The following is a 17020-nucleotide window of genomic DNA, read 5'->3' on the forward strand; positions in this document are numbered from 1 at the left end:
AAGCAAGGCGGCTGAGCAGGTGGGGAAGGAAGGGGGGTGGTGAGGTGTCGGCGTGGAGTCTGGGCAGGAGTGCGGAGATCCTGCTGTGGCGACGCCCACGACGCGTGTCTGCAGCCCTGAGGCTGGTCTGCCCCTCCTGGGTCCTGGGTGCCGCGGGCCAGCCCCCGTGTTGTTGACGGCACGAGAGTATCTTCCACCCAGGTGGGGTGGGTTGGGTCTGATCGTGGGGTAGACACGTGTTCGTTTAACGTGTTTCTGGAAATGCACCTGCTGTGTACCAGGCACTAAATCAGGTGGAGAAGCTGACTGTGTGACTTTAAGGACGGGTGCTCCAGGCCCTCGTTCCCGGACTGGCTGGCCCTGTGCCGAGGCGGGGATTCGGGACCATGGGCCTTTGGGGAAGGGCCACGCCCACATCCCTCCCTTCTGACGACTGGACTCCCCTGGCGACGGGGGCTTGTTCTCCATGGTGTGGGCATCTTCTCTGGGCTCCCATGGAAACCCACTTCCAGTCGGGTCTCTCCACTTCATTTTACTTTTGCTCCTAGATCTACAAGTCCACAAAGTGCAACGACATGCGCCAAACCGGCTACTGCCCGCGTGGTCCTTTCTGCGCCTTCGCACACGTGGAAAGTGAGTGCCTGACACCCGGTGGGCTCTGGCTTAGCCGCTGTCGTAAGCTCATCAGGGGAGACGGCTCCTGGGCTCACCAGATTCAGTTCCCCCTGAGCGGGCTCCCAGGGCGGGGAGCAGGTGGGAGCGCCTGACATGCCTTTTGGGCTCCTGGGTGGGAGCTGTTGCAGGCTGGGCCCTGCCTCCAGTGCTCCTGAGTGCAGTGGCTGGCGCTGGCACGGTTTTGGTTATTTTTTTTTTGTGGTCGGGCGGTAGTTTTGATGGCCGGATGGGCCCATAGAATGTTCCCAGAGGCAGAAGCGAATCTGCGACGGAGGCCTGTCCTCCCCCTTGGTGCTCTTCGGCTTCCTCCTAAAAGCCTGTGAGGGGAGATGCAGGTGTGTGTGCCTAGTGGCCAGCCCCGCTTGTACTTTCTGTGTTTTCTTTGAATGGGGAGGGTGGCTGTTCTTACTGAAACTTTACTTTGTTTTCTGATACTCAAACCATTCGTGTCTCACACCGAAGACTGGAGGGTCCCGTCGCCCTGATGGCTCACATGTTGCTTCAGACGCCCTCTCATAGGCCAGCGTAGGCTCTTCCCTAATTGTGGGGATCCGTTAGCCAACGACCCTGCGGAGCCAGCAGCCACTCACAGCCTGCTTTCCCTCTTCCTCCAGAGAACCTGGGGATGGCCAACGACTGGGGCTGCCGAGACCTCCTGCCCACCAGCAGCTCTGCGGCCAGCAGCGGCCCGCCCGGAAACGTGAGTGGATGGGTCCTGGGAGGCTGCCTGGGGCGGCTGGGCACGTTGTAAGAGGGTTGTGCTTCCTGAGTGACGCGGTTAAGACAGTCTGCTTTGGGGATGGCGGCTCCTGGAAGACTCCAGAGGGTTCTGGCTGAGCTCTGGCGTGGCCTTGCCATTTGCCAGGCCCTCACATATTGCCCCACATGAATGCACCGTCTTGGGCTGACCATAAAGAAAGGGCCCCGCTGAAGCCAGTTTGGCTCAGTGGATAGAGCATTGGTCTGCGGACTGAAAGGTCCCGGGTTCGATTCCAGTCAAGGGCGTGTACCTTGGTTGCGGGCACATCCCCCGGTAGGGGGTGTGCAAGAGGCAGCTGGTCGGTGTTTCTCTCTCATTGACGTTTCTAGCTCTCTATCTCTCTCCCTTTCTCTCTGTTAAAAATCAATAAAAATATTAAAAAAAAAAAAGGGGCCCTGTCCAGCAGGGTCTTCTCAGGGCTGACTGCCCCCCTGGGAGGGGAGATGCTGGCTGAAGGCGGGCGTGGGCAGGTCCCTGGCAGGGAGCACCCCCAGGTCTCAGCAGGGTGGTCCTAGACGTTTGTGGGGGCAGTGAGAGATGGGGGATCTGGCCTAGAGATGGGTTAGGACCTTCATGTCCTTGAGGACCGAGTACATTGGTGAGGACAGGGTTCAGAACTGTGTCCCGCCCTCACCAACAGGTCGGGGCTCCTCTTGTATGCCCTCACGTGGGGTGTTTGAGGGGGCAGAGGACCTCTTCCTCAGGCGAGCTCGGTGACGTGGGTGCATTTGTCCTGTTGGAGTCACCAAGAAAGTAGCATCTGTCTGCGACGAGGCTGAATCCCTTCAGCTGGGCAGCGAGCTGGCTGCTCTTGCAGGCGAGCCCATCCTCCTCCCTGGGTCAGGCCTTGCGCTAAGGTCCGGGTTCTCGGAGCCCCTCCGGCACTTCAGAAGGGCTGCACCTGGGTTTGCCCCCCTCAGGTCTTCCGTTACATCGGGGAGAGACTCCCGTATGCAAATTAGTCATTTCAAAGTGAACAGTGGTATCTTATATTGATTTCAGAGAAGGATGGAGAGGGAGAGATAGAAACATCAATGATGAGAGAGAATCATTGATCTGCTGCCTCCTGCATGCCCCCAATTGGGAATTGAACCCGCAATCCCAGCATGCGCCCTGACCAGGAATCCAGTCGTGACCTCCTGGTGGACGCTCAACCACTGATCCACACCAGCCGGGCAACAGTGGCATCTTGTGCTTTCACACATGCAGCCACTGCCTCTCGAACTAGATTCAACCCTGGTTGTCTTTCCATGAGACAGTTCACACAGACCCGAGGGCTGGGAGTGAAAAATGAGGAAGAAGCTAAAATCCTCTAAGAAATGTTCATTAAAATGATTTGAGCCCAGCTGGTATGGCTAAGTGGTTGAGTGTTGGCTCATGCACCAAGAGGTTACTGGTTCAATTCCCAGTCAGGGCACATGCCCGGGTTGCAGGCTCAATACCTGGTCTCCTCACTCTAGCCGGTTTTGTTCAGTGGATAGAGTGTCAGCCTGTTAAAGGGCTGAAGGGTCCCATGTTCGATTCCAATCAAGGGCATGTACCTTGGTTGCAGGTTCCCGGTCCTGGCGTGCAGGAGGCAACCAATCACTGTCTCTCTCTGATATCGATGTTTCTCTCTGTCTCTCCCCTCCCTTCCACTCTCTCTAAAAGTCAATGGAAAAACATCCTTGGGTGAGGATTAATAAAAAAAAGAACGAAAGAGCCGAGACTGGTTTGGCTCAATGGATAGAGCGTCGGCTTGGGGACTGAAAGGTCCCGGGTTCGATTCCGGTCAAGGGCATGCACCTTGGTTGCGGGCATATCCCCAGTAGGGGGTGTGCAAGAGGCAGCTGATCGATGACTCTCTCTCATCGATGTTTTTAGCTCTCTATCTCTCTCCCTTCCTCTCTGTACAAAATCAATAAAATATATTTTAAAAAAAAAAAGAACGAAAGAAAGAGGTGGTGTTCTAGAAGGAGAGGGGAAGGTCCACCTTCAAGTGAGGAGGGTAAAGGAGAGGGATTGCCCTAAGTCATTCTTTGCCTCAGTCTTTCCAAAACTCCCCAGATCTTGAAGGGACCCCTGTAGAGAAAGGCTTGTCTGGGGTTTGTCCCTGTTGTGGCTTCAGGGTGCCTGGAGCTGACATGCTACCTTCACACATCCTAGCCTGGGGGTCAAAGATCCAAGTCCAGGTGTAAGAAATGGATTCAGGAGAACCGAAGCAGAGCTAGCAGATCTGAATGCTTTTTCTGTTATGAGGCTTTGGCACCTGTCAAAGCTCGGGTCTCTGTATATTTGTGTTTTTAATCCGCTATGTTTTCTTTGTTCTGTTGCAGGCGAAGTGGAGGGACTCCCCTGCTGAGGGCAGCCAGAAAGCCAGTGAGCACGACAGTAAGCAGGTACGTGCTCCTGGGCGGGCTTCCCCTCGCCCTGTGGCAGGGCCACAGGCCTGGGGGATGGCTTTCTGACATGGTCATGCTCACTCCTGCCCCAAAGCGGCCTGGTTAATGTTCACTGTAATTTACGTATTCACTTAGTCAGTTTATTGATGAGAGAGAGAGGGGGTAAGAGAGAAAGAGCAAGAGAGGGAGAGAGAGAGAAACATCAATTTGTTGTTCCACTTAATTATGTGTTCACTCATTTTTTGTTTGTGCCCTGACTGGGGATCAGACCTGCATCCTGGTATTGGGATGCTGCTCTAACCAGCCAAGCTGCACAGCCAGGGCGTTTAACTGTGTTTTTCGTTATTTTTCGTTATCTCCTTAAAGTCATCTGTTCCACGTGTCCTTTGTTTTAATGTTTAAAACGTCGTGTTATGCCGAGACCGGTTTGGCTCAATGGATAGAGCGTCGGCTTGGGGACTGAAGGGACCCGGGTTCGATTCCGGTCAAGGGCATGTGCCTTGGTTGCGGGCATATCCCCGGTGGGGGGTGTGCAAGAGGCAGCTGATCGATGACTCTCTCTCATCGATGTTTCTAACTCTCTGTCTCTCTCCCTTCCTCTCTGTACAAAATCAATAAAATATATTAAAAAAATAAAAAATAAAAATAAAACGTCGTGTTAGAGATACTGTGGTCTGGCTTCCAGACCACCGCAATAAAGCACGTATGCCAGTTAGGTGAGTTGTCATCTTTTTGCTGGTGGAGGGTTTTGCCTTCAGTTTGTAAAAAAATAAATAAATAAAGTAACACCTGCAGAGTGCAATAAAACAAGGCCTGCCTATACCTTGGAAATAATGAGACCCGAACCTTCGGAGGTTCCCCCCACGGGGAAGTCGACTAGCACAACCTCGCTGGTCTGCATCGGTGGCCGGGGCCGCTGTAACAGCTCCGCAGATGGAGCTTAAACAGACGCTGACCCTCTCAGTGTGGAGGCTGGAAGCCAGGACACTGCCTTCTCCCGTCTCCTCAGCACCTTCCCTGAGCCCGTTGTCTGTCTCCAACCCCCCCTTTTTGTAAGACTCCGGTCGCAGTGATTAGGACCCATTCTAATTTAAACTCGATTCCCAGGGCACTGAAGTTCCCCTTCCCAAGTAACGACGTCACCCGTGGGGTTTCTGGGGTCAGGACTCCGACACGGGGGCCTGGGACACAGCTCAGCCCAGGCAGCATCCGAGGTCATGGGCTCGGGCTCTAGGTCCGCGGTGGCCGGCCTTTCGGACCTCCGGACCACCGGTTGGCGACCGCTGCTCTGGGCCACGGCTTATGGGCACGGCCTGAGATTCCTCGGGGTTTTGTTAACTGTTCCCTCCTCAGTGAGGCTGAGGGGAGCTCCCCGCGGAGCCCCTGTCCTGAGGCTTCAGCAAAGTTGGGGTCTTTGCCCTGTTCTGCCCAGCCCCGCCCAGCCTTCAGGCTTGTTCAAACCTAGTCTGTTTTGAGAAACAACTTTTTTCCCCCCAAAACCGGTGCCCTCAGGACTCAGAATGCTTGTTTTTACCCGTCCCCGTAACGAGCAGAGCTGTAACCATCGGGAAGGCCTGGGGAGGGGCAGGCAGCAGGGCTCACCTCTGGCAGGACTTCACCTGCTCGTCACTGTCGGTGTTCTTAATTTGTTTTTTAAAATATATTTTCATTGATTTCAGAGAGGAAGGGAGAGGGGGAGAGAGAGAAACATCAGTTATGAGAATCACCAATCAGCCGCCTCCCGCACACCCCTCACTGGGGGTAAAGCTCACAACCCGGGCATGTGCCCTTGGTCGGAACCCAGGACCCTTCAGTCCGCAGGCTGACGCTCTGTCCATGAGCCACCGGCTAGGGCTGTCTGGTGATCTATAAATGCCTACCTGACAACACCTCTCCTTCCCTTCTCTCCTGGTCTCCGGGACGCGCCCCCCCCCTCCCCCCGAGGGCAGGTTTTCCTCCCGATGTCTGTCTGAGCAGCTCATGTAGTCACGTGTGTTCTCTTCGGAGCTTCTGAAGCCCGTGTTCGAACTCAGCAGAAGGACAGTTGAAAGTAAAAATGCAACTTAGTTATCTTTGTGGTGGTTTTTTCCTTGAGAGAGGAAAATGGACAAGCTGTTCATTACGAACCTGAATCATGACGTGTTAGGAATAAGGAGCCAGTGGGCACATGCCTGCCTCAGGGCTTAGGAAAGGAGCCGAGGGCAGACTCGCCAAGCCGCACGGCGAGGGATCCCGTGCCAGTCAGCGCCCAGAGGCCCCGGGAAGGGTGGGCGGTCCCGGTGTGTGAGCCGCCCTGGGGGTCGCGCTGCCCCCACCAGCTGGTGTGTCTCACACTGTGGCTCCAGCCCCCTCTGCGCTGTGAGTAAAGTGGCCAAGGCCATCTGACAGCCTTGCCTGAGACCCCGTCCACTCTGTCCAGCTGGCTCCGGGGGCAGCGAGCGCCCGAGGTGGGCAGGATTAGGGGCCAGCTGCCAGGGTCCCTGGGCGAGGTTAGTGTTGCCAGCCTTTCCCCGAGACCCCCCCCCCCCGCCACTCCCTGCCCCCCCCATTCCTGCTCAGTAGAAAGGCTGGAGGGTATGCTGAGGCAGCCCAGTGCTCTCTCAGACCGGTGGCTGCCCTGGGGACCCCTTCCCTGCGCAGGTCTGTACATCCCTGGGCCCCTCCCATCTCCTCTGTGTCAGTGGCAGGCCCATGGGTCCCCGCTGTCCCTGTGTTCCCAGCCCCGACTGTGGCTCTCGTTTCTGGGGCCTCAGCCATTGGGAGCCCCGGTGCCTCTCTGTCCAGAGTTTTTGTTGGTGCAATTCCTGCTTAGTCTGGCCCCTCCCCAGTTCCCGTCTTTCTTCCTGGGTGTCTCTTCCTCAGAAGCCTGTTTCCCAGGCCACACGTGATGGAGCACGTGAAGTGGAAGGGTTGAGGCACCATCATGGCCCAGGAGAGGATCCATGTGGCTGCAGAGGCTGGGGACGCTGTCCCCAGGGTGCCCAGAGCCCAGCACTCACTCTAGCCCCACCCGAGAGGCCCCGGGTAAGGCAGCCAGCATGCCACCTTGCCAGCCCCGTGGTTGGACAGAGTCGTCATCCCGAGCACCTCAGGGCACTTGCTAACATGCACACTCTTCTGCAGAATGTTTCTCTGTTGTTGAAAATACTGCAGCTGTGCTGAAGCTGGTTTGGCTCAGTAGTAGAGCATCAGTCTGCAGACTGAAAGGTTCCAGGTTCGATTCCGGTCAAGGGCATGTACATTGGTTGCGGGCACATCCCCAGTAGGGGGTGTGCAGGGGGCAGCTGGCCGATGTTTCTCTCTCATCGACATTTCTAACTCTCTCTCTCTCTCCCTTCCTCTCTGTTAAAAATCAAAAAAATATTTTTTTAAAAAAATTTTTTAAAAAAGCAAGTATTGCAGCTGTCACCCCCATGGGCCCCTCCACCTGCTCCCGTCCCCTCCCACACACACATAAGTTCATTGGTTAATTCCTCCTGTCCCCCTTCTCACTGAAATACGTCAGCCTATTGTAACTTGCACAGGCATGTACCTTGGTTGCGGGCACGTCCCCAGTAGGGGGTGTGCAGGAGGCAGCTGATTGATGTTTCTCTCTCATCAATGTTTCTAACTCACCCTTTCCCTTCCTCTCTGTAAAAATAAAATGTATTTTTTAAAAAAATAAATAAAAGCAGGAGGTGAGCCCTGGCCAGTGTGCCTCAGTCGGTTGGGCATCCGTCCTCCCATGCATCAAAGAGTTGCCCAGGTTATGGGCTCGATCCCCCACGAGGCATGTGCAGGAGGCAGCTGATTGATGTTTTGCTCTTACATCAATGTTTCTCTCCCTCTCTCTTATTCTCTCTCTAAAAATCAATTAAAAATCTGTAAGAAGTAAAATAAAAAGAGGCCCTGACTTGTGTGGCTCAATTGGTTGGGCACCAAAGAGTTGCTGTTTTGATTCCTGATAAGGCAAATGTCTGGGGTTGTGGGCTAATCCCTGGTATGGGGCATGTAGGAGGCAACTGATCAACGTTATGCTCTCACATTGATGTTTCTTGCTCTCCCCCTCCCTTCCTCTCTAAACATCAATAAAAATAAAGATAAAAAGACAGAGGTGAGCCCTGGCAGGGTGGGTCAGTTGGTTGGAGTGTCATCCCATACACCAAAAGGTTGTGGGTTCAATCTCTGGTTGGGGCACGTATAGGAGGCAACAGATTAGTGTTTGTCATATCTATGTTTTTCTCTCACCCCTTTTTCTCTAAAAATCATATCCTCAGGTGAGAATTAAACAACAAGAAGTGTTTTCACAAGGTAGTTTTTTTACTTGCAGCAAAGCTTTGCCTCTTGGAAGGGGGTTTGGCCATAGCATATCCACATGATTTGGTCAATTTCATGTTGATTGCTTCTTTGCACTTGGCAATGTCATCTCTTGAATTCCCCCTTCAGCTTATTTTATTTACTGCTGCATCTGCAAATTACTGTGCTATATTCAACATTCAGCAGGAAATAACGTTTAGCCCTAACCATTTGGCTCAGTGGATAGAGTGTCAGCCTGCGAACTAAAGAGTCCCTGGTTTGATTCCCGTAAAGGGCATGTACTTTGGTTGTGGGCACATCCCCAGTAGGGGGTGTGCAGGAGGCAGCTGATCAATGTTTCTCTCTCATTGATGTTTCTAATTCTCTCTCCCTCTCCCTTCCTCTCTTTAAAAAATCAATAAAATATTTTTTTTTATAAAGAAATAACTTTTAGAACTGCCCATTGAGATCCTTGTTCTATCTATCATATTCACTATTAGATATGACTTCCACACTCATTAAGTTGGCTGCTGTAAGGAAAAAACAAAACAAAACAGAAAATAAGAGGTGTTGGTAAAAATGTGGAAAAGTTGCAACCTTTATGCATTAGAAAACAGTATGCACTAGCCTTGGAAAAATTGAAAATAGAACTACCATACGATGGAGTGATTTCACCTCTGGGTATACTATATACCCAAGAGAATTGAAAGGCGTGTCTCAGAGGGATGTTTGTTCCCCCTTGTTCATAGCAGCAGCATTCAGAATTGCCAAAAGATGGAAGCAACCGGAGTGCCCATGGACAGATGAATGGATGAGCATACTGTGGTGCATACAGACCGTGCAATATTATTCAGCCTTTAAAAGGCTACAACTCGGGTGAACCTCGAAGACAATTATCTTGGCTGCCATAACAAAACACCATAGACTGGCGGCTAAAATAACAGAAATTCATTTTCTCTCAGTTCCCAAGGCTGGACGTCCTAGATCAAAGGCTCAGCGGTAGAGCGTCGGTCTGCGGACTGAAAGGTCCCGGGTTCGATTCCAGTCAAGGGCGTGTACCTTGGTTGCGGGCACATTCCCGGTAGGGGGTGTGCAAGAGGCAGCTGGTCGATGTTTCTCTCTCATCGACGTTTCTAGCTCTCTATCTCTCTCCCTTCCTCTCTGTGAAAAATCAATAAAATATATATATATATTTTTTTTTTTTTTAAAAAGGCTAGGCAGGTTTGATTTCTCCAAGGCCTTTCTCTCTCGGGTTACAGACTGCCCGAGTCTTGTATGTGCTCACATTCTATGCCTCTGTGTGTGCACATCCCTGGTGTCTCTTTCTCTTTTTATAAGGATACGAATCCTGCCAGTCCTATCGGATCAGGACTCCACTCTTACTACCTCATTTAACCTTAATCGCCTCCTACACAGCCCTGTCTCCACACAGTCATCCGGGGTTAGGGCTTCAACACTGGTGTCTTGGAGGGACATAGACATTCAGTCCATGAAAAAGATGGCTTTGCTAAGTGAAGTGAGCTGGACACACAGGACCACTTATTGTATGATTTCATGCATAAGAGGTCCCTAGAAGAGTCAGATTCATACAGATAGGAAGTGGAACGGCAGTGTTAGGGGCTTGGCCCATCCTGGTACATTTGTAACAACCATGGCCTCCGTGAAAGGGCCCAACAGGATGTTGTCATCGAATTTCAGGACCAGTTGTCCCTGAGGTCTTTCATGGGGCGTGTCCTGCAGTGTGACTTGCCTTGTGTGGGTCAGTGAAGTCACTGTGTGTGCCTCCGGCTGGTGGCTCCGGGTCAGGCAGTGTGTGGGGTTTAATTGGGGGCATCTGCAGTGTAACCGGTCTCCGTGGATTACAGGGAGGCCTGTGGTCACACCTCCACAGCCGGAAGGATAGGAATGCTTGCTTGTGGGTGACCTCAGGGAGCATAGGGGACACCGTTCCTTAGACTTCTGCAGTTTGAGTTTTTATTTTTAAACTAGAGGCCCAGTGCATGAAATTTGTGCACTGGGAGGGGGGGGGGTCTCCTCAGCCCAGTCTGGGAGCCCTCAGGGGATGTCCGACTGCCATGGAGGTGGCGGGAGAGGCTCTCGCCACTGCTGCTGCACTTGCCAGCTGTGAGCCCAGCGTCTGGCTGAGCGGTACTCCCCCTGTGGGAGCGCACTGACCACCAGGGGGCAGCTCCTGCACTGAGTGTCTGCCCTCTGGTGGTCAGTGCATGTCATAGCGATCAGTCATTCTGCTGGTTGGTCAGTTTGCACATTAGCCTTTTATTATATAGGATTGTCACTTCAAACATACAGTGGTGTTCAGTTCCAGGGTCTCTGCACCCGTGACCGTGGCCTGCCAAGGAGCACTCTCTTGAGCAAAGCCAGTGGAGGGGGCTGGGAGCCCATGAACACAGGCCTTGAGCCAAGTAATATGCACTTTGAAAAATTGTCCTATGCAGATGTCTGTCTGACAAAGTGCATAGTAACACTGCTTGTTATGGAAAACCTCCTTTAGGCTGACAAACTGGTAACCCCGCCTTGTCGTTGGCCTTGTAGCAGCTGCCCCACCCCCAGGTTAACTTCTGTATTATTTTGAGGCAGAACCTGGACATCACATCATTTTGCCTCCCTATAGCTCTGACTCCCGATGTCCTAGTAACAGGAGTCTGCCTTTAAACTCAGTGCGGTCCGGCCAGTGTGGTTCAGTGGGTGAGTGTTGACCTATGAACCAGGAGGTCATAGGCACATGCCCTTCAGGGCACATGCCCTGGTTGCAGGCTCGATACCCAGTAGGAGCGTGCAGGAGGCAGCTGATCAATGATTCTCTCACATCATTGATGTTTCTGTCTTTCTCCTTCTCCCTTCCTCTCAAATCAATAACTATATTTAAAAATAGACAGTCAATAAAAAGAAAGAACAATATAAATGAACAAACGAAACAGAAATAGCCAAAACCGGTTTGGCTCAGTGGATAGAGCGTTGGTCTGCGGACTGAAAGGTCCCAGGTTTGATCCCGGGCAAGGGCATGTACCTTAGTTGCAGGCACATCCCCAGTAGGGAGTGTGCAAGAGGCAGCTGATGTTTCTCTCTCATCGATGTTTCTAGCGCTCTATCCCTCTCCCTTCCTCTCTGTGAAAAATCAATAAAATATATATTAAAAAAAAGAAACAAAACAGAAGCAGACTCACAGATGCAGAGAACAGACTGATGGTTGCCAGAGGGGAGAGGTTTCGGGGACTGGGGACAAGGCTGTGTGGTGCCAGTGGGGCACTGGACATACCAGGGGGGACACTTTGCAAAGTATACGGTTGTCTAACCAATATGTTATACACCTGAAGATAATACAAAATAATACTGAATGTACCGTAAACTGTAATATAAAAATACATTTTTAAAAATAAAATTAGTAAACGCAGTGTTGGCTGGCTCCCAACTCTGTCCCGGGTCACTTTCACTGCAGCTTTTCCTGCGCACAGCGCCCTGCACGTTCTCGGCTCTTCATCCACGATGGGCCAGCTCTCTGTGTTTTTATCTGTTGCCCATCGTATAACGTGAATCTCCCCGTTTTTTACTTTTCTTCGGTAATGCGGTTATGGGACCATTTCATCCGTCTTCAGAAGAGGGCTTGTTCTCAACTGCCTTTGTCTGTGGGTGTTTGTTTTCTAGTGGTGAATGCCGACTTTAGGAAGCCGCTTTCTGCAGAGCGGTTCATTAGAGGAAACTTTCTAGATACCTTTGTTCCCGTCCCTGGGTGATTGGCAGCTAGTGAGTCTGCCTGTCTAGGTCGTTGTGAATCTAGACATTTGGGGGTGAAGCCCACTTCCATTGCTTTTTGCTCGGGGGGTGGAAGTGAGCGGATGCTTCTGTCTGTCCGCGGCCGCGCTCAGGTGCGCCTGCTCACCGTGTTTGTGTCTCTGCACAGAACCACCTGGCGGTGTTCACAGTAGTTCACCCACTTGCTCCCAGCGTGAGCTCCAGCGTGGCGTCCAGCCTGGCGTCCAGCGCGGGTTCCAGCGGCTCCTCCCCCACTGCTCTGCCCATTCTCTCGGCCCGTGCCCACCCACTGGACCCCACTGGCAGTGCCCTCGAGGCCATCCCAGGTAAGCCCGAGGCTCTCGTTTCCCTGACTTCTCCAGCACTCACATTGTAGCGCGTGGGGAATAAGCTGGGAAACCCACCTGTGATCTGGTCTTCGGTCACTTTGGCTGCATGGCACGAGGTCGAGGTCGTGGAAACACCAGCCTCGCCGGCAGCCTGGGGCTGGGGCTGCAGATCTGATGAGCAGCCCTCAGGTGGGGCAGCTGCACAGGCCTCAGGGCAAGGCAGAGAACGGGAGGCTTTAGGGAGATGGAAGTGGGAGTTGGGGGGACAGCGAGGGCGGAAGGTGGGGGACCATGACAAGGGTGGGAGGGAGTAGGGGTGAGTCCAGAAGGCCGTGGGCATGCCTGCCAACGAGTCATTACAAATGACTGTGATGGTTCCCAGCTGAGGGTTTGTGGACTGATGGGCCATGTGATTGGAGGCAGGCTGGGGGGGACCTGTCTGCCGGCCCGGACGGAGGCTTGGGGCTCCGGTGGGGGAGACTGTGGTGAAAATGGAGGGAAGAACAAGATGGACTTACAGCTAAAAGGGTGTTGGGGGCTGTGCCTGCCGCTTGGCCCCCACCGGCCACATCGGAGCGGTGGGGCACCCGGGACCGGGAGAGGGTCCTCTGCATTGCTCAGCTGACCCTCACACAGGCCCCCGTCCGTCCTGGGCCCGGGTCCAGGGCAGGCCTCTGTTTGTGGAAGCTCGAAACTCCGTCTCCGCGCCAGAGTTGGCTGGGAAGGTGCGACTCCCATAAGAGTCCCAGCCTGGGCAGCACAAAATTCCATTGTTTTTTGTTTGTTTGTTTGTTTGTTTGTTTTTAAATATTTTATTGATTTTCCACAGAGAGGAAGGGAGAGGGATAAAGAGCTAGAAACGTGATGAGAGAAAAACATCTACCAGCTGCCTCCTGCACACCCCCTACCGGAGATGTGCCCGCAACCAAGGTACATGCCGTTGACCGGAATCGAACCTGGGACCTTTCAGTCCACAGACCGACGCTCTATCCACCGAGCCAAACCGGTTTCGGCACAAAATTTCATTGTTACAGATAAGCACAAACAACTCTTAAAGGAAGGCTTCTTTCCCCCAATATAAAGGTAGTAATAGTAAAATTTGGGCATATGAGAAAATTAATTAGGAAAATGAAATTCCTGCCCCTAAACAGGTGAGGCTCTGCTCACCTGAGTGAAGAACAGAACTGGGTGCATCTGTGCTTTGAAAGGGGTCTCGATGGGCAGGTGATGACTTACGGGCAGGTGATGGTTGGAGTTAGCCTATTTCTAGTAATTTTTGCAGTCATAACACCTACGGGGGCATCCTCAGCCTGTGTAGTGTGGCATTGACCATCTTGCTGTGTGCTCTTTCACTGACTTAAATATTTCTTGAACCAACTACCAGGAAGTAAAGAGTGAATTTTTGTTCAGGATCAACATTGCCTCCATTTACAGATAATACATTTCTGTTGCTGCTGTTAAAATAATGAGCTGCTACTGTCAGTGTGATCCTCACGTTTTCTATGCTCACCCTCCTGAGATCACGTATCAAATTATAGCCTGATTCCGCCCCAGTTATGGAAGTAATGGAATCCTTGGAACTGCCCTCTGGCCCAGGAGGGCCCTCGCTGGGCAGTGTTCCCGCTGCTGAGGGCTCCCACACCGACCTGCTTTGGGGCGAACAGGTATAGACTGGATGTTTCCTCCAGTGGTACAGTTTCAGTGCAAATGCACTGAATCAGAATAATTCACTTTAAAGTTATTCATTTATTCATTTAAAGTAAACAAAAAAATAGGTGTGGTTTCTAGACTATTCTGTATTTAATGGATTTTTGTGGAATCATCTCAGGTCATTTGACAGATTTCATTTCCTTTGCCTCTCACTCCACATGAACAGGTTTCAGATGAAAACAGTGACCACTGCCCTAGCAGGTTTGGCTCAGTGGATAGTGTGTCAGCCCACAGACTGAAGGCCTGGGTTGGATTTCAGGTCAAGGGCACATACCTGGGTTTCAGGCTCCATCCTGCCCGATGCAGGAGGCAGCCAGTCGATGTGTCTCTCTTACATCCATGTTTCTCTCTCTCTAAAAATCAATGGAGCCCTGACCGGTTTGGCTCAGTGGATAGAGCATCAGCCTGCAGTATGAAGGGTCCCAGGTTCGATTCCGGTCAAGGGCATGTACCTTGGTTGCAGGCTCCTCCCCTGCCCACATCGCTGTTTATGTCTGTCTGTCTGTCTGTCTGTCTCTCTCTCCCCCACTCTCCCTAAAAATCAATGGGAAAATACCCTCAGGTGAGGATTTAACTTAGTAAATAATGACCATTAAAATAGTAAGCAGAGGAGCTCACTGCTGGAAGTGGCCAGCGGTAAAGAGCGAGAGCGGGCACCTTGGGGCACCTTGGGGCGGTGTGGGGCGGCACGGCCCCTTTAAGGCTTGGGCAGCCGGGGGCGGGGGCGGGGCCGGGGCGGGCGCGTCGGAGGTTGCGTCACTCGGGGGCGCGGCCGGCGCGCGGTGGGCGGGCCGCGGGCCGTATTTGAATCCGCGGTGGCGGCGGCGGCCCGTGGCGTGGCGGCGGCGGCGCGGACCGTGAGTCAGCATCCTCTGCCTGCGTCCTCCGGGGTGGGTCGTCCTTAGGCGGGGCTGCGGAGCGGACGGTGCGCCCTCAGGTGCGGTGCGGCCCTCCGCGCGCGGCTCCCCACGTGAAGTGCGTCTCCCACCACCCCCTCCGCGCACCTTCCCCCAGGTGTGCTCCCCTCCCCTCCCCTCCCCTCCCGGCGCCGGTCCCGGTCCCGGTCCTCGGCGCCCGCGCCCGGTGCCCCGGCGCGAGGGCAGGAGCGGCACCAGCTCTCAGGGGCTGCGGAGGGAGGGAAGGAGGCGCCCGCCGGAGGAGCTGCTCTGCGGGGAGCCCGCTCTGCAGAGGCGCCCGCCGCGCGGTTCTCAGCGGCGCCTTCACCGCCCAGCGGAGCGGGGTCTCCTGCTGCCGGGAGAGGACGGTCTCCCGCCTCCTCCGCGCCCGCCGCCTGCGCCCGCCCTGTCGGAAACGGAGCCCGCGAGGGAGCAGGTGTGCCAGGCGCTCCTCTGCCCTGTAGTTGGGGGAGGACGGCCCGGGTGGGTGGGCGCGTGGAGCTCCCCCGGCCGCGGGCCCCCCAGTTTGGCCTTTAATTCTATTCTGTGCGCTGGGTGCATCGTCCCCGTGACTCCCGACTCCGGGGACCGCGGCGCCTCTCCAGTTTGCTGTGTCACGTCAGGAGCGGGGCTCTGCCAGGGCCATTACTCGGCAGCTTTCAGCTGATTTCTCATCCACGTCAGGGAGGCTCCTGGATCTTGGCAAGGCTCGTTCTGGGTCAGATGGCACAGTTTGGGTGTGTAGGTGGGTTCATCTGCATGTTGAGTGTTAAAGCCTTTTAAATAAAAGTCAGTTCTTCCTTTATTCTGGGAGACCTGGGTCTGCTCTCAGGAACAGCAAGGTATGGTGGGATGGAAGAAGTCCTGCTGCTGAGTGTGGGCCGGGACACATCCTGGGCGCGGTGGTCTGCCTGTGCGCTGGAAGCAGGCTGTGGTTTGTCAGGGCGGGGTTGGCCCCTCTGATGCCACTCTGCACCTGAGGGGGCAGTCGGGGGGCACTTGGGTGCTGAGTCATGGGGTGGGGTGGGGGGAGCTTGGGGAAATAAATCACTTCTAGGTGAGAAAAGGCTCCAGCAGTCTAGTTTGCTTCCCCTTTTGTGCCTTTGTTATTCAAAGGGTGCTCTGGAACTCTTGTTACCTTTGGAGCTGACCATCTCTAACCTGATCCTAGGACTGCAGGTGCTGAGAGCTGAACCCATGTTTTCAGGCCCAACTCCAGATCTGCTCCTGAAGGGTGCGTCTGGGCCTCCACTCTTGGGAGATGGAGGAGGCAGGGCGGAGCGGAAGGGGTGGGGGTGAGGAGGGGTCAGTGCTCCAGGAAGGTGAGTCGGCGCCTCAGCCAGCACTGGCTCAGGTCTAGGCTGACGTGCAGGAATGGAGCGGGGAGGTTCTCAGAGGGTTTTGGAGGCTGAGCAGGAGTTTCCCCAGGACTGCTGGGGCTAACGGAAGCTGCAGCCCATAGCAGCAGTGTCAGGCTTGAGGACAAAAGAGGAACCATTTTGGGGTGGGAAGGCTGCTTTGGCAGGACCAGGATGGGGCAGGGTGAGGCCGAGTCCAGCCGGGAAGTGTTGACCTGCATGCCAAGATGGCGCATTCCTTTTTGGGAGGCAGGATTGGCTTCTGCCAAGGCCACTCTGAGACAATCCAGGTCAGGGTGCAGGGGCAGGGCAGCCTGCAGAAATGGCTGGGGCTTGGGGCCTCTGCTGTGTGCTGAGTGGGGAGGAGGAGCTAAGGGCCCCAGGGGCTCCAGCTCAGTGAGTGACCCAGGTGCACCAGTTTGAGGGCGGCACCTGGGCGCCCATGGAGGCGGCAGTGCGGCTGCGCTGAGGGGCATCTGGGGCAGCTAGCTGTGAGGGCTGCAGAAACCATGTGTGCCTGAGCGTGGAGCGGCTGCTGAGCTCCCTCCCCAGGCAGAGGAGGGTGGAGAGGGACAGGCGGCTGGCAGGGGCTGCCTTTGACCAGAGCGGTTTGGGGGCATGGCACAGGGCCAGAGGGCAAGGCCTGGGCGGCAGTTTGAAGAGTGAGTTGGAAACTGAGGATGGCAAGGAGGGAGGGGGTTGGCCAACAGAGACAGGCTTGTGTGAGGTGCTGTAGAGCCTGCAGGGCTGTAGTGTCCTGGAGAGCAGGTGCCAGCGAGAGCCTGGCATTCATAGCAGCAGGACAGGTCTGGGGAGGGGTCCCAGCAGGCTGGGCTCTGGCTCTGTGGGAGGTGCACATCAAGCA

General features: G+C 54.3%; 1 protein-coding gene across 13 annotated transcripts in view; it reads left to right on the forward strand.

Annotated features, from left to right (window-relative positions):
• The window catches only part of UNKL (unk like zinc finger), a 47918-nt gene that overhangs the window by 20210 nt on the left and 10688 nt on the right, over positions 1-17020 (forward strand). For 7 of the 13 annotated variants that reach the window (XM_084881195.1, XM_084881200.1, XM_084881203.1 and 4 more), the window contains 4 exons: positions 549-633; positions 1290-1375; positions 3751-3813; positions 12011-12188. In XM_084881195.1, the coding sequence (XP_084737321.1) occupies positions 549-633; positions 1290-1375; positions 3751-3813; positions 12011-12188 (412 nt within the window). Of the gene's footprint in view, positions 1-548; positions 634-1289; positions 1376-3750; positions 3814-12010; positions 12189-14723; positions 14877-14907; positions 15234-15259; positions 15543-15845; positions 16032-17020 lie in introns of those variants that run through there. The other 6 variants (XM_084881198.1, XM_084881199.1, XM_084881207.1 and 3 more) reach the window with 6 other exon arrangements.

This window comes from Pipistrellus hanaki (genome assembly GCF_964339955.1).
Source record: "Pipistrellus hanaki genome assembly, chromosome: 4".
In the NCBI taxonomy this organism is placed as follows: Eukaryota; Metazoa; Chordata; class Mammalia; order Chiroptera; family Vespertilionidae; genus Pipistrellus; species Pipistrellus hanaki.